Source organism: Cydia strobilella, chromosome 27 (assembly GCF_947568885.1).
Source record: "Cydia strobilella chromosome 27, ilCydStro3.1, whole genome shotgun sequence".
Taxonomy (NCBI): Eukaryota; Metazoa; Arthropoda; class Insecta; order Lepidoptera; family Tortricidae; genus Cydia; species Cydia strobilella.
In genome coordinates this window covers 4,193,008-4,215,870 of record NC_086067.1, presented here as the reverse complement: position 1 = coordinate 4,215,870, position 22,863 = coordinate 4,193,008, and the positions used below count along the sequence as shown (strand labels likewise).

Below are 22,863 nucleotides of genomic sequence, written 5' to 3'. Positions count from 1 at the left end.
GTTGGAATTACACGGAGTCTATATTCTTTGCTGGTTTAGGTTAGGCTTGTAAACGCCGATTATCTGCGCGTAGGGGGACTTCTCTTGAGCCAGGGACGATGCGTATTCGGAAGTTGGATTCTTGAGGTCCAGCGTTACGTAGCTTACTTTGGGCGTAGCCTGGAATAAATTAAGCCAATATTAAAATCATGAACCCCATACCCCACACTGTCGTGCAAATGGCGTCGCTGCGCAGTTGCGCCAACGTTGCGTCGAAATGCAGCCAGAGAGCGCCACAGATATAAGTATACCATAGGTGGTCCAGGTCATCCCGCCATCTCCGCCTGGGCCTGCCAGATACTCAGCCATCTTGTGGTACCCACACCGTGGCTATTTTTGCCCACCTCTGTGGGTGCATGCGGCAGACATGGCCGGCCCAGTCCCATTTCAGCGTGGCAGTCTTAGCACCAACATCAGTAATGCGCGTTTTTGAGCGCAGCGTTGAGTTGCGGACTCGGTCAATCCGTTTTACTCCTAGTATGCTGCGCTTCATAGCACTTTGGCAAACCTACAATTTGGTATTTTGCGCCTCGGTGAGTGACCACCAAAGAGGATATAATAAGATAGAGCGGTACTGTCATAGTAGATTTTGTAACCCCAGTAAATTCACTGCCAATCTATCGACACACTTTAAAACTAAAAATGAAGATTTATAAAAATAAGATAAAATGTAATTAAATATGGATAAATGTTTTTTTTTTATTTGCATTAATTTTTTTATGATTTTGACCCATGTTCTTTCACTGATATGCGTTAAAATTGTTAAATAACAAACGAAACCGTCAACGCCATCTATACGACAGTAGGCCAAAGCTAGTAGCGCCCTCTGATCGAGAATCAAATTTTCTTGATTTTCGAGGCACGTTTTTTGTACCGTTTTACTTGGTTTTAGTATTATAAATAGTATCTTATTATTATATAAAACACTTTCGTTATATTTGATTCTTAAAGACAACGCACAGCCAAACCGTTGAAAGTAGGACCTTGTTTTTTTTATTTAACCCCAGAGGTGAAAATAAAAATAAATGAAGGGAGGGAGGAGAATGCCATGAGGCATTAAGTTCGCCATTTGTACCTTTTTAATGTGCAATAAAGCTTAAAATTAAGAAATTATTAATAAGTTGAAAGTTTGAGTATCTAAATGTAATTTAATTAGAGTGATACAAAGGCAGGCACAATCTTGTACAGTCTAGATATTAAATGTGGTATTTTCTATAAAAAGGGACCTTATTGTCGATGTCGTTTACGCCATTATTAACGATGCTCCGATATATATACAATGCCGCGCGACTTTGCTGCCAACATAGCTTGGTCTGACTCAGATGTTACTTGCTTGCCGCTTAAAGCTTGGTAAAAGAAATTAAACGAAACTACAAAAGCCAGCAGTATATTTTCATAACATAGTGTGTACCTACATTTTTCGTTTTATTAAGGTATCATGTAAATGTACAATTTATCTCCTGATACAAATCTGTACGTAAACGATGTCGTTTTCAAGCAAAAGGTACCACAATGCCGCTTGCCATAAGGACGCCTTGACAGGTTTTTCGTATAAAGATACAAGCAATTTTCGTCCTTATGGTAAGCGACAATGTGGTACCTTTTGATTGAAAACGTCACATTGAATTTTTACAGCTTTATTTAAAAAAAATGTATGCTCTCAGTAAATTCTGATTAAACATATGTGCTAATGAGGTTAAAAAGACCCCAACAAGTCAAATCAGGTATAAACATGGATAGCAAGCAAGAAATTATATTGGGTAGGTACATTTAATTTCTATCTTCTACCTTAACACAAACATATAACACTAATGATGCTTGCAGCTTGTTGAGGTAGAAAATTAAATGTAAAAAAAAACATCTCTCAATATCAAACAGGGATAAACAAGGGGACATCGTAGTAAAAAGATACAATTATTTGGTAGGTAGGTATGGTCGAAGATTTTAATTTATGACCCATTTCGTACCTTGTCACAGTGACAATCAATATGAAAGTCGCTAGAGACCTCATACTATTGTCACTGTGACAAGGTACAAAATGGGTCTGAAGTCTGTTGTGATACATTAATTTCCTTTATACTATTTAACAAACATCTTTTTATAACAGGTGTCACATACAGTCCCCTTTGCAGAGGATGCATGAAGACAGAAGAAACGGCCTCTGACGTGGTGCTGGAATGCAGCGGAGTGGCCCCATACAGGGCAAAACATCTCGGATCCCCGAGAGACCTCCCCGAGGTCCTACTCAACATCAAAGGTTTAGGTTGTCCTAAGGAATTCTACCCTCGAGGAGCTGGGCTGGCAGGACTAGCCCACCCCCCCATGTCACGCAAAATAGGCGCCAGTCGTCGAGTTGCGGAAAATCGCCCGAACTACAATATTTCCTTTATAAGGACTGTTTTTCGTGGTTTTAATAAATTTGATTTCGACAGCTCACAAGAAAATGTTATACTATTTAAACCCTGTACTTGCGCCTCACTGAATTAAGACTTATATTTCTCTTTCGAATGACTTTGCTTATGGATACCTAGTCTTCCACTTGTTGGGAACCGCATTGGGCACATATCGCAGGCATAAGGTCTTTCCCCAGTGTGTATTCTCATATGAATTGTTAACGCTGAGTTTGAAGTAAAGCACTTGTTGCACACTTTACATGGAAAAGGCTTTTCACCAGTGTGTGATCTCTCATGTATGGCCAAATGTGACTTTCGGCTAAACTTAATTTCACAAAAGTCGCAGGAAAGCAACTTTTCATGACTGTAACCTTCGTGCGTTCGTAAATGATCAACCAACGAACGCTTGTATTTCATTCGTTTCCCACAAATTTCACACTCAAAAGGCTTGTCACCTGTGTGGGAAAGTTTATGGCTGATTAAATATTTTTCGCGGAGAAATTGCCTATTACATATATCACAAGAAAACGGACGGTCATTCATGTGATTGAACACATGGTGTTTCAAGTTTTTCTCAGTGCTGCACTTTGTTCCACATAGTTCACACATGAAAAGTTTCTCCCCTGAATGAGATACCTTATGATTACGTAAAGACGAAGGGTACGCGAACTTCTTTTGACATATTTCACAAGCATAAGATTTCTCACTTTTGTGTTCACACACTTTATTTAGTAAGTGTTTGATAATTGTATTTCTCCTTGCAAACTGTTTGTTGCAATTATTACAAATGTAAATGTTCTTCACATCTTTAACGGTGATTTTGTTACATGGTTTTCTTGTTCTCTTGTCATTTTCTGTATGAGAAATTAAACTCTTCAAATTATCAATAGGCGTGCGCTTGAGTTTAACAATACAGTCCTGCTGCACTATTTGCTTGATACAACATGAAAACTCCGGATTCGCTTCCTTCTTAATCTGAATTTCAGACAGAGATTCCAGTGCATCTGTAACAAAGCATTATTTTAGTTTGTCACATTTAACGTTGTCCCATATTGGGTACCCTCCTCCAATTTAAGGGGATCAAAATCTTCTCGGGCAGAGGTGTAGGGTGGGGATAGAGCCGGTGTAGCTTTGTTTGATGATCGTAAGCACATTGCAATATGCCTACTTGGAAAATAATCTTTATCATTTCCTTAGAACGGAACAAAGAGAATATATAGGATAGAGGGGTACTGTCATAGTAAACTTTGTAGTAACAGTAAATTTACTGCCATCTATCGACACACAATTAAAACTAAAAATAAAAATATCAAAAAATGTATAGTATACACGGTGTTACTTGAGCCACTGAAAACCTGAGACACCCCAATTCGTTGTTTACTTTTCTTAACAATTCTATTTGACTGGTAATTCTACACAAGATACTTCGTCGTTTGAGTGACGTCAAACAATTGCTAGTTACCATCGTAAACACTGTTAACTGACCATTTGCATACTGCAACGAGATAAGGTTTACCAATGGCCAGTTAAGGGTGTTGCTCATTGATAAATAACGTGTCAAATGCTAGTTATTGATATTCTCGCATTACAAACTTGTAGACTTGGCATGTAAAAATAATAAAAAATGATAAAAAAATTACCCCCATTAAAATATAGCGAAATCAATTCTCCTATCGATTCTGAACAAACAGTTTTTAGGTTTTCAGTGGATCATGAAACACCGTGTATATATAAATGATTCTTTATTTGTATTTATTATTTTTATATGATTTTGACCCATGTTCTTTCACTGATATGCGTGAAAATTTTTAGATAACAAATGAAACCCTCAACGCCATCTAAACGAGAATATGGCCAATGGTTGGTATTAGTGGTTGCGCCATCTGTGCGAGAATCATATTTTCTTGATTTCCGAGGCATGTTTTTTCCTTCGTTTTTATTCATCTTATATGGAGTTATTTATATAGGTCTTTGGAACGAAATAATACTCGCAAAATAAACAAATTAATAAATTTGGAATTGAAATTGGAATAATGTAGTTCGCATAATGCAGCACACTCTTATCTTGGAGTTTAAAAACAAAATCTGTAATAAAACTTACTATGGTCATTTTCGATCTGACGTAACAGTTCCGAGGCCAGGTCAAGCTCATTCTTCACTTCACGGCCGGTATACCCAGCCAGCACATCCCGTCTCACAATATCTTCGGAATCCTCTTTTCTCTCTGGTATATCTGTGGCACATTCAGACTCTGCCTTTACACGTACTTCAGGGTCCAGCCCGGCAGTGCTTAGATCATGGTCAATATCATTCTGAGGCTCCTCTTTTATCTTGTCTTCTTCCTTTATACATATATCCTCCAGCGACATACTGTTTTCACGTGTAAAGCACGTCTAAAGTTTATTAATATCCCTGTGAAACTTGCACACGTTACTTAACTCTTTAGATTGTTTTTAACATGGAGGTAATTACGCAAAATAATACACATTCATTAGTAAATTAAATGTAATGCAAATAGGTACTGAAAAACGTGCCAAATGCATTGCATTGACATTGACAGTTACGTTACATTGACAGTTAACAATGAAACTTGTTAAAGACCGTGGTCGTCAGCATTACTATTTCTTGCTCCAACATATAGCTGCGTGCTGCGTCCCTCACGCATGTACGGCGGACATGAATCTAGTATAACTGGATCGGTCATGAGGAGTGGGGGAAAATGACCGAACGGGATAGTCTTATGTATCTTTCAGTAGGAGTAGCAGAGAAAGCGCTGTTATTGTTTGTCCTTGTCATAGTTTCACTTTTCCACCGCTGCCACAACCGAGGTTGTGGCAAACAAATAAGTACGTGACATGTCATGTTTGTTCGTTGCTTGTTTAATTATCGTTGTTTTGTATGAAATTGTGCTTTCTCTTATGAAATATAGTGATGGTTAGCGTTTTGAATGCTTGAACTTTGATAAAATACTGGTGAATTGTTCTGTAATCGGCTGTAATAGCCGCTCTGAGCAAAAATATGAGATCATAACCTTTCACACGTAAGTACGGTATTTTACACCTTCCTCTTAACGCAATATGTGAGAATAACATCGTAAAATTACGTTACACTCAAAGCAATGTAGAATCAAACGATTTCAATAAAAATATCACAATTATTTACGCAAATTAACAAAACATTATTTGTAAAATTATCCGTCCAAATTACGTAGGTAGGTAGGAGTCTGAGGTCAGCCATTTTTAAACTTCTTCTTAATTTAGCTGCATAACAATCATGTTAGGGATACCAGATGAAAATATCATAATTTTATGGGTAATTTTGACCTCGAAGTTTTTTCGTACTTCTAATTCCAAAAAATAAATAAACAAATGTTGTGAAGATTAAATGTGGTGTACATTAATTGGTGTGATTGCGATTTGTGATTTCTTTAAATTAAAACCCATAATACATTTTATTTTACGTTTTATTTACTAAACATGTTTAGTTTTGTACCACCTGCGCGAATTATAGGAGGTATTTCATTGTTTATACGCCTAAAAAGAACGGCCTATTGACATTTTATTTAAGAATTTTTTAATACCGTCAAACAAGCTAACTTTGCCTCCAGGGTAATCGCCCCAACGTGATATCAAATATTGGGGTAATTTTTACCAATATGGTATCCCCACGTTTATGACGTCATCTATGTCTATCCCTTACGGGCGCACGCGTATAGCTGGTCTATGTAATGCTAGGTCTATGACGGCGGACCATCATTATCTATATTTTATAACATTGTGTGTGTTATAGTCGAACAGGCGTCGGACCGGACCGAAGACACAGTCTGGTACGCCCGTCTGTTACATTATTTTTCCAGTTGACGCAAAGTTTGTTTGTACCTTTAGTTGGTCAAGTAAATCTTGTCAGTAGAAAATGGCGCGAAATTCAAATTTTCTATGAGACGATCTACCTTCGCGCCTACATTTGTAGGGTTCCGTACCTCAAAAGGAAAAAACGGAACCCTTATATAGGATCACTCGTGCGTCTGTCTGTCTATCACAGCCTATTTTCTCCCTCCAAAACTACTGGACCAATTAAGTTAAAATTTGATATACATATGTAAGTTTGTGACCCAAAGACGGACATGTAACGTAAACAAAAGAATTTTAAACATGGGGGCCACTTTTGGGGGGTAAAAGAGAAAATTAAAAAAATAAAGTTTTTCAAACTATATCGTGTTATATATCAAATGAAAGAGCTGATTGTGAGAATCTCAAATATATTTTTTTATAATTTTAGGATAAACAGTTTAGAAGTTATTCAAGAAAATAGGCAATAAATGACCATTCCCCCCTTTATCTCCGAAACTACAGGGTCGTTACTAAATCAAATATCGAATTTTGGAGCAAATTAGGCAGATTATACGGTAGACTAATCTAAACTTACGGTAACATACAGGGTAAGAGCGAACACATAACATGATAACTTAGTTATCATCAGGAATAGCCAAGTTTTTGGGTTGTTCGCTCTTACCCTGTATCCATATTACGTACCTAGACCTAGCTTGAAAAGTTACTAAATGCAAGCATGAAGTATTTAGGTAAGCATATCAAGAGACCCCGGCCCATTATGTCTCGAAGAGTTCCAAGAAAATCGTACAGATGTCGCTCTCTGCACCGCTGGGTCTAAATTGTTATTTATTTCAAAATCACCTGTATATTCTAAAGTCATGAGGCAAGGGGCCGTTCATAGGTTACGTAAAGACAATTTAGTTTTTATTTAAATTATTTTATTAATCAATTTTACAAATCTAGAGTACGAGTATAGAGGAAGGCGCTAATAATTAAAGTTATTATACTATATATATATAAATACTATGTCACACTTACACTAGATATTAGAATTACATGGTGACATAGATAAGAGGCAAAAATTTTATTAAATAAGGTCAATAAAATATATAAAAATTAATATTTGTAATCAAATTAATTAAATAACTTTCCGAAATTCGTACATACCTCTAAAAATTTAGCAAGACGAATGACAAAAAATATCAACATCTGGTATAATTGATTTTTTTAAACTGATCGTTTAGCACTTGATAGATTATCTTGTTAACAAAAAGAATGAATTAATAAATAACACCAAGTTACATGTCAGGTACGACAGGTACGTACATTCTATAATATCGCATTTTAATAACATAGGTAGTACATTATTTGATTTGTTCTGATTATACACATTAAAACAGTAACTGGATAAACTGTAATAGATGTCATATATATATTAAATTAAAAAAATAGTAGGGAGGTGGCCTAGGGGTTCATGGCGTTAGCCGCGATAGCTAAAGACGCTGGTTCGAATCCGGCCTTCGCCACTGGAGGGCTTCGTCACTTTTTCTTTAATATATGACATCTATTACAGTTTATAATTTTTATATAGTAGGGTGACTACTTAAAAAACACAAATCAAAATATTTAACAAAATGATTTGATTTATTTCCAAAACTTGTTCAGTGACTAGATAGTTATATATTAGGTTTATAGAACTCGCTTATGGAGTAAAATGTATGACTAAGAAGCCACTTGCGTAATCTAGACTTGAAAACCACCTCCACCTTACAGAAAACCGCAGCCAAATAACACTAGACCCTACTCATAGTGTTGTGTTCCTGCCGGTAAGTAAGGTTGCCAGAGCTCAACGAGGGAGAGGAGTGTTAGGGTCGGCAACGCGCGTGTAATATCTCCGGTGTTGCAGGCGTCCATAGGCTACGGTAACTGCTTACCATCAGGCGGGCCGTATGGTTGATTGCCACCGAAGTGGTATAAACAAAAAAGTTGCATCTTTTTTTATTACGTCAGGTAGTATGTTATACACCGACGGGCCCGAGATGTGGGGTGACGAGGACATGGGCAATTGATACATATACTCGTATTGATTGAAATAGCTTAACTCATTAAGAAAGGCATTTTGTCTTTAAAATTTTATGGTCATCAGCTGTTTCACTTTGCCAAATAGTGCATTAAAAGGGAATAATAATCATAATCATTTATTTATTTCTTGAATGCGGTACAATAAAGATGTATTAATAAAACAATTTTTGATCAGCACATCCTGCCTGAATAGGCATAGAAATAACAAGTATTACCTATAACTATGACTAGAATATGAACGACTTATTATAAAATACCCAAATTAACCTCTCTTTCTGAACCGTAAGACTACCACCACCAACGAACGTACGTAACCAACGAAGAGCGACTCGAATAACCGGCTGCCAGCATATTTCAGATTGTTTTGACTCCTTGGCCACAGGGCGGACATGCTATACATCAAAAATCACTTGCGTTTCTATGTGTGAACGGCACGTCTGTACACGCGTCATGCGTCATTGTGTGAGTAAGTTGCTTAAAAATAGTACTGAGCGGCCGGCAAACGACCGTCAATCTGCTGTCGCGGGGCGAGGGCATTCGAGTCGGGGCGGGGCGGGGCGTGGCCGTTCTATATGATAATACTATTACTTATTCTGTGCCTTGGCGCTGAGTAGAGATGTGGCCTCGCTCTGCATTTTCCATGGCATTTATAACGGGGAGTGCTCCGAGGAATTGTTGGAATTAATACCTGCCGATTCTTTCCGCCAGCGCTCTACGCGAAAACATTTCCATCTTCACCATTGGCAGTCTTCAAAGTTTCTCCAGAAACTTATAATAATTCAGTTAAATAATTAAAAAATCAAAACAATTAAACAAATCATAACGAGATAGGCTACCCGTCATTTTCTAACTGTATTAATTAAAGAGAGACGGGTAGTCATCTCGCGCTTCATGTGCTAGCGCGGCAGGCGTGGCTCACTCCGCGATTTCGTCGCGTCGCTACAAGTACATGCGACCCACACCAATTTTGGTGTCTAGCCATAGTAGTTGCCGCGTACCGCTACGGAACGGACGCCTGCTCTCGCTTGCGCCACCTAGCGGTCATATCTGTCATAATAGACGCGTTTTGTTAGAGAACCTTCTGTACCTAGTCCTAGTACTATTATTTATTCTGTGCCCGCGGTACTTCCGGACGCGGTACTACGCACTACATTAAAACCTTTGAGAAAAGAGCGTACTCCAATCTCAAATACCGGAAACGCACTTGCAACCATTCTGTTGTAAATGTGAATTCTAAGTAGTTTTCTCCTACATAAATATAGACTGATGTTATGCAGATATATTCATATGCAGTTTTTTATGTTTCATTAAATTGCCTTTATCAGCGAACCCCCTTCCGCATACAGAACAGTAAAATGGTTTCTCTTCCAAGTGTATTAATTTATGCTTAGCTAAATTACATTTTGTAGTTAGCTTATTGTTGCATATTTCACAAGTGAATGACTTTTTTTTTACTGTGGTATCTTGAGGTTTATAGGAAGATAAATGTTTCGTTTTATGCTTGCTTAAGCCATATTTAGTGGCATATTTCATTTTGCACATATCGCATTGGTAGGGTTTTTCAACAACGTGAGTTTTTTTATGGTTTGCTAATTGTGAAGGCTGCCAAAATTCCTGATCGCATACGTCACACGAGTACGGTTGTTCAGGAGGTTTCCTATCAAGGTGCTCTGTTTTATGGTTGTCAAACTCATATTTTCTGCTGAATTCTTTACCACAAATTATACATGTGTAAAACTTAACACCGGTATGCTTTAATAAGTGTTCGACACATGATACTTTGTCTGTAAATTGTTTGCTGCAAATGCCACAAACGTAGGATTCATTTTCATCATTTGCTTTGTCCTGGAGTGCCGAGTCATAGTCTTCGCTAAATGTTGACTCCGAGTCCAGACTTGGTTCCTGCTTGCTAGTAGTCTCCTCAGAGAGCCCTGCTGAAAGGATTCAACCATTTACCATTTAAAATTTAAAAAAAAAACCTAGTTAACACAACAACCAGTCTTTGGTGTTGATGACAGGTTTATTATGACTTTAGGTGCAGTTATTGAAAAAATTGTAACAGTTATTTTAGATCATAATGCGGTTGTCAAAGGTATGAATAAAAAAACCGGCCAAGTGCGAGTCGGTCTCGCGCACCGAGGGTTCCGTACTTTTTTAGTATTTGTTGTTATAGCGGCAACAGAAATACATCATCTGTGAAAATTTCAACTGTCTAGCTACAACGGTTCATGAGATACAGCCTGGTGACAAACAGACGGACAGACAGACAGCAGAGTCTTAGTAATAGGGTCCCGTTTTTACCCTATGGGTGTGAAACCCAAACAATCTTGAGGTCTTTCTCTAGTAACTTCATTGATTCAAAAACTGACTAAACAATTTTCGTTCAATAGAAAAATTCACGAACATAAAAATTGCTTCTAAAATTGCAATTATTTTTGATCGAAATAATTTATAATTTTTTTGTTAAAAATAACCAATCTGTAATGATAATATCCATGATACTGCATGTGAACGCTCAGTTCAGCGAGCTGCAATTAGTATTTACTTAATAACTTGTTCTGAATCAAACAAAACATTTCCACATTTTAACAGTTTCTAAAAAATATTACTAAACGTAAGTTGTTTTAGGTTTTAGTACCTAAGTACAGATAGCAGTTCTTAATCTATTTTGATATAGATATGCATTAGTTATAATTGTATTTATTTCAGTTAACATTATTTATAATTTATGAACCTCCAGGTCTTTTTTGTTGTATTTTTCTTTTGTTGCGGTACATCTTATGTATCGCATTATTGATATGTTTATAGTAATAGTAATAGTAATAGCCTTTATTTCATGCTTCTTTTTTTTTACAATTACATAAATTTCAATTATTATTGGTTTATTATTTGCATGTCGCTTGAGCAGAAAAGGCCTCCCCCAGTTTTTCCCATTCCTTCCTATCCTGTGCTGTTCTCCACCAGTATCTGTCGAAGTTCACTAGCTCGTCTCTCCATCTTTTATTTGGTCTTTTTTGTTTTCTCGTTATTCCTATTGGTGACCATTCTGTGACACGTTTAGTCCACCGGTTATCCGTTGTTCGACATATATGGCCAGCCCAGGCCCATTTGTTCTTTTTTTATTGCGTATATTGTATCTTTTACACCAGTTTTCTCTCTTATGACTTCGTTTCTGATTCTGTCCTTAATTTTAATTTTTAACATTGACCGTTCCATAGCTCTTTGACAGATTTTCAGTTTATGAATATGTTTCTCAATGGGGCTCCAGGTTTGGGCACCGTAAGTTAAGGTAGGTAGGACAGCAGTATCAAATACCTTTTTCTTTATGGCCATCGACATATCACTCTTCAGAATTGATTTTAGAGACCAATATTTTCGCCACGCTCTACTAATCCTGTAGTCTACTTCCTTGTCGAGTCTGTTTTTGAAGGAAACTAGTTGTCCTAGGTATGTGAAGTCTTCAACATATTCCATATTGTTTCTTCCGTGCTTTATTGGTATTTTATCTCCATTAGTAATGATTTTGCATTTTTTCATGTTCATTGCTAAACCTGCTTCCTTGCATGCTGTGTCAAATTCTGAAATCATTTCTTCTAGTATGTTCGGTTTTTCGGCAACAATTATGACGTCATCTGCAAACCTTAGGTTGTTTATGTACTTCCCATTAATATTTATTCCTTTGTTTTCCCATTCCAGTACTCTAAATATGGCCTCCAGGCATGCATTGAACAGTGTCGGAGAGATAGGGTCTTTATATGACTGTTAAATAAATGAAAAAAAAAAAAAAAGTTTCGTTCATTATCATGATGCTAACTCAACCATGTGCGCGGCCGTGCTGTATGATAATACTCTTACTTATTCTGTGCTACAGGGCCTGGGGCCTAGGGCGGCCAAAGCTGGAAATCCGCCACTGGTAGTAAACCTACACTAAGAAAGCACTCATCATATCTTTAGGTAATAAAGTTGTTGAATTTACCTTGGTCTGTGTTAGCTGATTCAAGACATTGTATCAGGTCTGGTTCATGTAGTTCAGCTTTCACCTTATGATCAGAATACTTATTCTGCGCTGTGTACAATCCTGGCTCCGTTTTTACACAAGTGCCGGTGTCATACATGGGCTCTTCCTTAACAAATATTTCTTCTTTAACATGTACATTATGTAGCGACATGGTGGCTCAAAGTGATAGTTACTAAGCACCAAATACCGCCCTTATTTGAGTCTGTGGGGCAGGCCAGATAGGAGTAAATTTACGGTGACAGTTATGACTGACAGGTGACAGACAACAAAGCTGTGTAGTCGATACGCAGAAAAAGTCAAGACACCATGAATGAAGCATAAAAGAAAATATTAGATCTATGGTTTCTACAGGCGATATATTAAATCGACTTGTTATTGATATTTTACAATGATATGTCTTTGATAAAATTGATTTATTATAATTATTGTATAACAAACCACTTTCGTTAATTGATATCATAATAGGTACAAATTTTGCGTGATCTGGAGTTGTAACAGACGGGCGTACCGGACGCGTCATAGGTCCGGTCCGGGGTTACTTCGATCGTGTGTTATAAAATATCAGACTATAGTTGGTCAAACCAAATTGTCAGTAAATAAGAACAAAAAAAATTATACTCATCCTTTTCTATTGGGTGCTAGTACTAGTGTAAGACAAAGATAGTATGATTCTCTCTGTCTATGTTTGAAATGAGACAGTCCTTTGACAAGCTATATTCAAGGGGTCCACTGATTATCAGTCCGCCGGACGATATCGGCCTGTCAGTTGCAGGCCACTGACAACAACTGACAGGCCAATATCGTCCGGCGGACTGATAGTCAGTGGGCCCCTTTAGAAGACGTTAACCCGTGGAGTTAAAAAGTATGTGTATAGTGTAACATTTATAGCCTGTCAAACAAGTTTGTCAGTAGAAAAACTAGAAAAAGGCGTGAAATTTAAATATTCTAAAGGACCAACCGCGTCCGGAACACCACGGTGCGCTCTACCCGCATTGCTGACGTTGGCAAAAAAACCGCTAGGCTCAAATGGGACTGGGCCGGCCACGTCTATCGTATGCATCTGGATCAAATCTGGATAGTAAGTTATTAATCTAAGAAGTGGTATTACTAAATACAATTGAATACCTTCTTCTTCTTCTTTTAAAATTATGGCTTCAGCCCAGTGGGACTATTTCGCCAGTATCAAGGTATTAAGAGGTTTAAAAACGACAAAAATTGAAATAAAACTATGAAAACGGATTATATCGCGTATAATCCGTTTTCATAGTTTTATTTCATGAGTAACTATCGCGGTAACCGAAGACAATATAACGACAAAAATTGTACGGTTGTACAATACAGTGTACGGTGATTTGTTAGCTCTTGTAAATCGATAGCTAGACTTTACAAGAAGCACGTGGACTACCGGCCGTTGACTCCAAGATGGTGGTTAAACGCGCTTCAAAATTAATTCTCCATTCGCTGCACACTACCACATTAGTTTACTGTATAATAAGCTATCGATATTACACTTTAAACAATATTAATGAGCAAAAACCAAAGTAATTAATCACGATGCTAACTATCAAGATGGCGCTCGAACCGGAAGTCCCGAAATTGAATACCTTCTTCTTCTTTTAAAATTATGGCTTCAGCCCAGTGGGACTATTTCGCCAGTATCAAGAGGTTTAAAAACGACAAAAATTGTACGGTTGTACAAGACAGTGTACGGTGATTTGTTAGCTCTTGTAAATCGATAGCTAGACTTTACAAGAAGCACGTGGACTACCGGCCGTTGACTCCAAGATGGTGGTTAAACGCGCTTCAAAATTAATTATCCATTCACTGCACACTACCACATTAGTTTAATGTATAAGTAATAAGCTATCGATGTTACACTTTAAACAATATTAATGAGCAAAAAACAAAGTAATTAATCACGATGCTAACTATCAAGATGGCGCTCGAACCGGAAGTCCAAATTGAATACCTATTTAATTCCAAAATATTTGATAGTTACGTTGACATTGACAGTTGGCAATGAAAGCTGTTGCAGATGGGCGTACCGGACCGCGACCGTGGTCCGGTAAGAATAGTAAGAATACTCTTTCTCGCTCTGTTATAGCCGATGGATGGACCATCTTTATATCACATCGTAATGTGTCATTTATTATTATTATAGAATTTTATAATCGCTTTATGATGTCAAACAGTAACATATAGTATTTTTCCAACAGAAAGGGTACGCTGACAAATGTTAAGTTTTTCATACAAAACTTGTTTTTGCTTTATATCGTTTGTTTTATATATTAGAGCTGTATAAATTAATTACAGGCCTACATAACCTCATATCATTGTATGTGCAAAGTTTCATTACAATCCAACACATAGTTTTAAAATGAGAACGAAACTCCGTTTGTATGGGAAGGTGACTTGCCGGGGACTCTTAAATTACATTTAGATACTCGTTGGTATGATCATTTTCATTAATATGGCTTCCAAATGAAATGGCTACATATTGGACTAATTCCGTACACGGCGGGAAGAAGTTGATAAGTGGCGGGAAAAAAATAAGAAACTTGAACCTTATGTAGTTATATTTTAAGTTCAAATTTCTTCAATAAAATATCTCGAGTTATCAACTTATTCCCGCCGAGTACCGAATGAGGGCTAACACGTATGAATTCGCCGCTAGGGGCGCTAGTGTAGATGGTGGTCTTTTCCATGGTTCGAAATGTCAAATGTCACCTCAAGCGCAAAGCGCACGTCGCCTAGGTGGACGTAGAAAACATAAGGTGTTCGACTCTGTTGCACACAACACGGCTTTTCATCGTCGTCAATTTACCTTCCTTGCACCCTTTCTGTATAACAAAGCCAACGAACGCTTAGACATCCAAAATAGTAATAAACACTACTTGATAAAAAATATCCGCAATTGGTTACTGACCCTAAACTACGCTGAAACTGAAAAACTCCTTGAAATTGTTAGGTGATTGGCTAGAATAATTTCATTTAATAATATATCATGGTATAGTTCATCGTACAAGTACGCACGTATACACACACACACACACACACACACACACACACACACACACACACACACACACACACACACACACTTTTAAGTAATTATCTTAGCAGTATAATAAATAATTGTAATAGACAAATAGTAAACATATATAATACAGATGAATATACTATAGCTGATAATGTCATATCATATCATCCTTGCTAAACTTTAAAATTGTATAAGTAACAGCGATCTGACCATCTGTATCTGTTTTTAACTTGTGTTCACAACCAACCTTTGCTGCATTGCTAGAACTGGCGGTGGTTTATTCCCTGATCCCTATAAGACAGGTTTACCTAGTTTAGGGCTCAGGACACTATTCCTAGGCTGTCTAACAATAGAATAGAATACTCCTAAAAATGTAATTCTACTTTGTAATAAGCTGCATTTTTGATACACAAATAAATCATTTTTCATTTTCATTTTCAATGACTGACAGCTGTTCTTTAGTCTTTACTGACATTCTGCTCCTACAACCTTGATGCTGGCAAAATTGTCCCAATGGACAGATGCCATAAGAACCAAAAACTGAACTGGACCACCATCAACAGAGGCGCCAACTGGTGAGCAAAAAAACGATAGCCCTCATTGTACGGGGACATTTGATTAAAACTCATTAATTTTAAATTAAACTTTATTCTCGTTCTTTTGTAATAAACTTATGTAATAAACTCAATTAACATGAATAGTTCTTAAAAGGAGAAAATAAAACTGAAATGTTTACATAAAACAGAGTCATGCAAAAAGTTTCGGAGGATTCGCCATACACAGAACCACCTTAGAGTTCCGTATCTGTATCTACTACCACCCGAACAGTCTCGCAAAAGTAACTTGAATATCTTGTTTTAGGTCATCATCTTCCTCGCGTTGTCCCGGCATTTTTGCCACGGCTCATGGGAGCCTGGGGTCCGCTTGGCAACTAATCCCAAGAATTGGCGTAGGCACTAGTTTTTACGAAAGCGACCTGACCATCTGACCTTCCAACCCAGAGGGGAAACTAGGCCTTGTTGGGATTAGTCCGGTTTCCTCACGATGTTTTCCTTTACCGAAAAGCGACTGGTAAATATCAAATGATATTTTGTACATAAGTTCCGAAAAACTCATTGGTACGAGCCGGGGTTTGAACCCGCGACCTCCGGATTGCAAGTCGCACGCTCTTACCGCTAGGCCACCAGCGCTTCATTGATAATATCTTGATTTAGTTGTGACTAATATATAAATTACTTAGTTTTGAGGTAAAATAACTTACATAAATGCCGGAGATATTCCAAAAAGAAAGGATTGAAAATATCATTGGTATTAGTACCTAATTAGGTAAGGTATTTTCTTTAAGGTTTTCCTATCACCATATTTGGATAATATTAATAACATCAATACTGCGTATGGCACTGCTGTTTTTTTTTATAAAAATGATAAAACCAGACATCGTAAAATTTTGTAACATCGTCGGTGTCTGTATGTACAGTCGCCATCAGATATATCGGAGCGGCCAAGGCGCTCACAAATATCTAAACACGTCTCTATTGCCAAGACGTTAGATGGCGTGTTCAGATATTTTAGCACTTTGGCAGCTCCGATATACCTAAAGGCGACTGTACAGCTGAAAATGGTTAGTTAAAGTTAATAACTACTCACTCAAAGTGACTGTGGCGCCGCCCTAGTGTGTGTGACATACTGCTTATTTGACAGTAAATCCTTACGAGTATATAAAAAAATATGACGTCTATAATGACCCTTACTTTGTTCTCTTCAAGACAGTAAGTTAGCTTAGACAGACTCTATGTTACTTATGTGCATCTCGCTTATGCTTGTTATAATTGCTATTTGTCGTGAACCGTTGTGTACATACTGCGCATTCGTATGGCTTCTCACCAGTGTGCGTTCTCATGTGACAGGTTAAAGTTGATCCGTGTCTGAAGTATTTTTTACAAATTTCACAACAATATGGTTTCTCCCCACTGTGAATCAGCAGATGTCTTGTTAAATGTGATTTGTTTCTAAACTTGTTTCCACATATTTCGCAGGTATGAGGCTTTTGAATTTCAGCTTGAGACGAATGTGATTTCTCTCCACTGTGAATTCGGGAATGGCTAAATAAATATTCTTTGCACTTGAAGGACTTTTCGCAAATATCGCACGCGAAAAGCTTTTCGTTGGTGTGAGTAAATTTATGCACAGTTAAGTGATTTTTACGATAATACTTTTTGCTACACATATTGCAAGAAAAGGGTCGAGGACGGTCCTTTAAATGGGATGAAAAATGCTTGATTAAACTATTCTTAGTGGTAAACTTCTTTTCACATGTATTACATTGGAATGTTTCTACTCTGGTGTGAATATTTCCATGATTGCGTAAGGATGAAGCATATAAAAACTTTTTGTTACATTTCTCACATGAATAACTATACTTATTATGTATCTGCTCATGTCTGCATAAATTGGAGTGAGATAAAAGCTTCTTATCGCATATTTCGCAGGAATACACCTTCTCACCATTGTGTTGACGAATATGAATAACTAATGCGTCCTTGTATCTGAAACGCGTATTACATATTTCACAGTGATACGGTTTCTCTCCGCTATGTATTAGCATATGTCTGTTCAAACTGGCTTTCCACATAAACTTCCTGCCACATACATCACACGACAAATGCTCCGCTTCGTGTATAACAAATTTGTGTCTTTTTAAGGTATTCTGTGTTGTAAATTTCTTGTTGCACACTTTGCAAGAGAAATGCCGTTCTGTGTGTACTAATTCATGTTTTCTTAAACACTTTCGTTGTGAAAATTTTCTTTTACATATATCACAAGCATAAGGTTTATTATGTATCCTCAAATGATGGAGAAATGGCTTTCTTCTCATGAATGTTTTGTTGCATGTATTGCAAATGTAAATTTTGGACTTATTCGTTTCCTTATTCATGTTATTTGTGTACTTTCTTGATTTATTATCAACATTAGCATGGGAAAGTGTTTCTGTGTCTATTGCACATTGAGGTCTGTTGATATTATCGAGGGATGAAAGGGGTATGCGTTCGAGTAGCACACCACAGTGTTGTAGTTCAAATTGTTTCTCGGGACACATTGAAACCTGACCCGGCTCGTGCTTGGAAGATTTTTCCGGGGACAAATCCTTTCTTCCTTCCGTTGCTAGGGCAACTGAAATGAGACAATTAAAGTAGATCATTAATACAGATTATTGACACACCTTATTTCATGATAAAGTTTTAAGTGTAAGCTTACTTCAATATGCTTGGGAATTACGTAACAACCAAGTCATCTTTTGAAATATAATTACTTTGGATGTGATAAATAAAGATAGTGTATGATTTTATTTTCTATAAATTGCAGTTCAAACAATTACGAAACACTATTTTTTTCATTTAAAATATGTAGTATCTCATGATGAATCCATTTTCCCTGTAGGTACTTATGTAAAGTACTATATTGAACTACTAAGTAAAAAAATATATATATCCAAAGGTACCTGTATTCCATTTAAGTTAATTATGCACTAAGTTGGTTTGGTAAAAAGACGCCATATAGGACATATGGTTAGACATGGTACAGTCGCCATCAGATATATTAGAGCAGCTGTGGTCACAAATAGCCTCTATTATTGTCATGGCATTAGGGTGCGTGTTCAGATATTTTTGAGCACCTCGGCCGCTCCAATATATCTCATGGCGACTGCAGTCAGTGTAAAATATATTGTAGCAGATAAAGTGGCAAAATACTGATTTAAAGTTTCACGATTTTTACTCATTATTATTTACAACGACGGGACTTAATCGCGTAATAGTACATTACTACAGAGGCCGGGAAGGAAGGGGTTGCCGGCCGAATAGAATAGTTATGAGGCCGACAACCCGTTTTTACGCCGATGTTGTATAGTGCTTTTCTCAAACGTTTAATATAGGTTTATAGTTTGTCAAAGGACTGTCTTATTTCAAACATAGACAGAGAGAATCATACTATCTTTGTCTTACACTAGTACTAATACCCAAAAGAAAAGGATGAGTATAGTTTTTTTTGTTCTTATTTACTGACAAGATTTGCTTGACCAACTATATATATATCAATCACATATCGTTTATTGTTTATTGTTTTGTTGTAAAAAAAACACAAAAAAAACCAAAAATACACAAAAAAAAACAAAAAAAAAAGTTTTTTTTGATAGGTGTATTGGCTGAATATCATAAACGAACCAAAAAGCAAATATTGCTTATAGTTTTTTTTAAATGGCTGAATGCCATGATGCTGTGCCACAATTATATGTGAAATAGAAATTTAAAAAAAGCCACTTCCCGGCCTAGGCCTGCGACTTTGTATGAAATTTCATTAGACCTCTTGTCTAGCCGCGCCTGAAACGTGATACTTCCCAGCCCATATAAAGAACGTATCAATATTACATAGCATGTTTGAGAAAAATAAGTTTTAACTTTTACGGGGACAACGCCGTCCTCGAAACGTCGGAGGTAAAAGTTAAAACTTATTTTACGCGATTAAGTCCCGTCGTTGTAAATAATAAAAGTGGCAAAATAGTACACCGTACTAATTATATGGTGTAACAAACTAATTGACCACTTTTGCAGCTATAATATATTTGATGCCGATTGTACCAGTCTATAGTTGAATTGCTCTGCATCTGCAATTGCTCTACATTGATGAGCAGAGCAAACAATAGACTCATATATTTTTTTAATCTTGAACACGATATTCTTCAAGACAAAAAGTTAAAAATTGTAATTCACAGAATTTTGCAGATAAAAAAATGAAATGAAAACGAGTGAATAATCTGCAGGCCTGTTGTTTGTGTATTTCCGGTTTGATTTTCTTTTGAGTAGATATATGATCTAAGGGCCGGTACAGATAGTGCAATTTGTATGGAAAATGTGCAGTTGGCGTGCATAGTGCAGTTCCCATGTAAATTGCAGTCCGGTTGCAGTACGTCTGTATCTGATAAAATTAAGAAAATCTTCAAATTTTGGACAGCAATATCTCGGTATATTTAAATTGTAGAAAAAAGTTTCAAGTAAAATCTGCTTATTTTGACGTATTCTGTAAGATAAAAAAAAATGTGTCAATTTGAAATCACACCGACGATTTTTTTTAAGTCCTGGTTACCCTTTGCTACACCCCGACCCCTTCGGTTTCGGTCGAAACTAGAGCAAAGCTGAACCTTCGGTTTCAGTTTCGGCCAAAAAATCAGGTTTCGGTCGAACACTAATACTTTTAGCCAAGCATAGATTAAACAGTAATTGATATATAAAATTGTGATAGGTACCTTGTGCCGCATGGGCTTTATCGAGAGGAAACATCACCTCCGGGCCGAGCACTAGCTCATCCTTCACCTGGTGGTCGGCGTACAGCTCAAGTCGCGCCGCATCCTCATCTGAGGGTTCCTCTTTACAATATATATCCTCAGGTACCTCTTCATATTCATACTCTTCCTTAACATGGATCAGGGACATGTTGTATTTTGCTGCTAAATGCTAACACAGACATAAATCGGAAAACGTTACACGTTTACACGTTTGTTAAAACAATACAATGCAAATCGGTTGAGTGCATTTGCGCTTGTGCGACTGGCGCAACCGCAACTGCAATACAAGTGCAAGTAGCAAGTGTGCATTTGGCATTGACACTATTGACAGTGACACTAATACATTTTTGTTTCACGCAGTTCTGTACGGCTCCATAGGCACGAGAGCTTTTTCAAAGCGCGTTAAAAAAACGCTTGAATATGCCCACACGCTAAATTCGATTTAAAGACCAAGGCTTAAAGTTGAAAATCCAACAACGCTTGATAAAAAGTGCTACCGCCATCGTGTTCAATAAATACACACGTTTCCATTTGTGTTATTCAAACGCTTTTTTAACGCGTGTTGAAAAAAGCTATCGTGCTAATGGAGCCTAATGGGCTCTACAGTCATCGCCGTTTATAGCTGGTCAAGCAAATCTTGTCAGGAGCCCATTACAGAAACTGCGTGAAACGAAATTTTTTAAATCTATGTCAATGTCACTTCACTGCGTTTTTCATTGTTTATACCAAACGTATGTTAATTTTTCCGATTTTTTCTTTTCTTCGTCTTTGCCGGTGTTGCGTTATCAGCAAAGAAAGGTTTATTATTTTATTATTATTATTTATTTAAATTATTTACACGGCATCACAGCATAGGCCAATACACCGAATAATTAAACTAGTTACAGCCGTTACAGGTATACAAATTACAAATACAAAATATATATAAAGTAAGTATTGAGTAACCAGTATCCTATATCCACTTTTTGATACAAATACGAGTACAACATGTCTCTAGTGCACGTTAAAGAAGAGTATGAATATGAAGAGTTATTTGAGGATGTATACTGCAAAGAGGAACCCAAATCAGATGAGGGTGTGGCGCGACTTGAGCTGTACGCCGACCACCAGGTGAAGGATGAGCTCGTGCTCGGCCCGAAGGTAATGTTTCCTCCCGATAAAGCCAATGCGGCACAAGGTACTATACGTATTTTTCTTGTTGTTGGGGCCTGAGCCTAGGGGTGCCATACGTCCGGATTTGTCCGGGCATGTCAGGATTTTTGAACCTCTATCAGGATTGCGGCCGGACTTGGCAAGTGTAGTGTCCGGATTTTTAGGAAAGACCTCACGATACAGTACACCGCAGAGCGCAGCGCGCTGCCGGGGCGTCGTTGAAACTACGCCAAATCCCTGTTACAAGAAATGTCCGGATTTTTAGGGTGATGTCAGGATTTTTATCAGGACATTTTAATTCTTTCATATGGCAACCCTACCTGGGCCAAAAGTGTTAGTGTCCACTGTATTGGAGACATGGAGACTCAACTATGTCTCTGCATTTGACGCCTTTTTTACTAAGTGCCGCTCTTTATAAGTAATCACAATAAGCTTCATCATCAGTCAGTAGCTGTCCTCTAGTTTTTTTGACTTAGTTTATAGAGTCTATCTAAGCCATTAATCTAGTATAACTGGATCGGTCATGAGGGGTGGGGGAAATGACCGAACAGGATAATCTTATGTATCTTTCAGTAGGAGTAGCAGAGAAAGCGCTGTTATTGTTTGTCCTTGTCACAGTTTCACTTTTTTTTTATTTCTCACCGTAAATTTAGTATGGTTTATGGTGGGCTACAAATCTAAACAACCAATCATATTGTCGCATTGCGTATGTTTTGTCCCTCACGGGCGCACGCGTACAATTATCAAGCAATAGCGTATTCCTATAGCGGAGTTGCTATGTTACAGACTGTAATATTAGCTGTTAACTTGGTTTAAATAATATGGGAGGTAAAAAATCATGAAAACTGGCCTGTTCGCAGAAACTCCACACAACATTGTCTAAAATTATTTCCATCCCTGTGATTCCCAAAGTTGATTGGGCTCCGACCCACCTAACAAAAACTGCCATTTTTGCTAACTCTTGGACATCT

The 22,863-nt window shown here is 37.3% G+C and overlaps 2 protein-coding genes across 2 annotated transcripts; both read right to left on the bottom strand.

Moving 5' to 3' along the window:
- Positions 1–1,688: 1,688 nt before the first annotated feature.
- On the bottom strand, positions 1,689–4,939 carry LOC134753684 (oocyte zinc finger protein XlCOF6.1-like). Its single transcript, XM_063689625.1, has 2 exons — positions 4,534–4,939; positions 1,689–3,436 (listed from the first exon to the last, which is right to left on the bottom strand). Exons 1-2 carry the CDS (start codon positions 4,799–4,801, stop codon positions 2,523–2,525), a joined length of 1,182 nt encoding a protein of 393 aa, XP_063545695.1. The 5' UTR covers positions 4,802–4,939; the 3' UTR covers positions 1,689–2,522.
- Positions 4,940–16,076: 11,137 nt separating this feature from the next.
- LOC134753516 (zinc finger protein OZF-like) lies at positions 16,077–21,017 on the bottom strand. The gene is made up of 2 exons (XM_063689413.1): positions 20,702–21,017; positions 16,077–18,573 (listed from the first exon to the last, which is right to left on the bottom strand). Exons 1-2 carry the CDS (start codon positions 20,886–20,888, stop codon positions 17,198–17,200), a joined length of 1,563 nt encoding a protein of 520 aa, XP_063545483.1. The 5' UTR covers positions 20,889–21,017; the 3' UTR covers positions 16,077–17,197.
- Between the last annotated feature and the right edge of the window lie 1,846 nt (positions 21,018–22,863).

Bases quoted from the DNA above. Each gene is read 5' to 3' on its own strand.
- LOC134753684 (XM_063689625.1), bottom strand. From the start codon at position 4,801: ATGTCGCTGGAGGATATATGTATAAAGGAAGAAGACAAGATAAAAGAG. The intron at 3,437-4,533 runs GTAAGTTTTATT...GCTTTGTTACAG, and splicing joins TCAGATCGAAAATGACCATA to ATGCACTGGAATCTCTGTCT.
- LOC134753516 (XM_063689413.1), bottom strand. From the start codon at position 20,888: ATGTCCCTGATCCATGTTAAGGAAGAGTATGAATATGAAGAGGTACCT. The intron at 18,574-20,701 runs GTACCTATCACA...GTCTCATTTCAG, and splicing joins TAAAGCCCATGCGGCACAAG to TTGCCCTAGCAACGGAAGGA.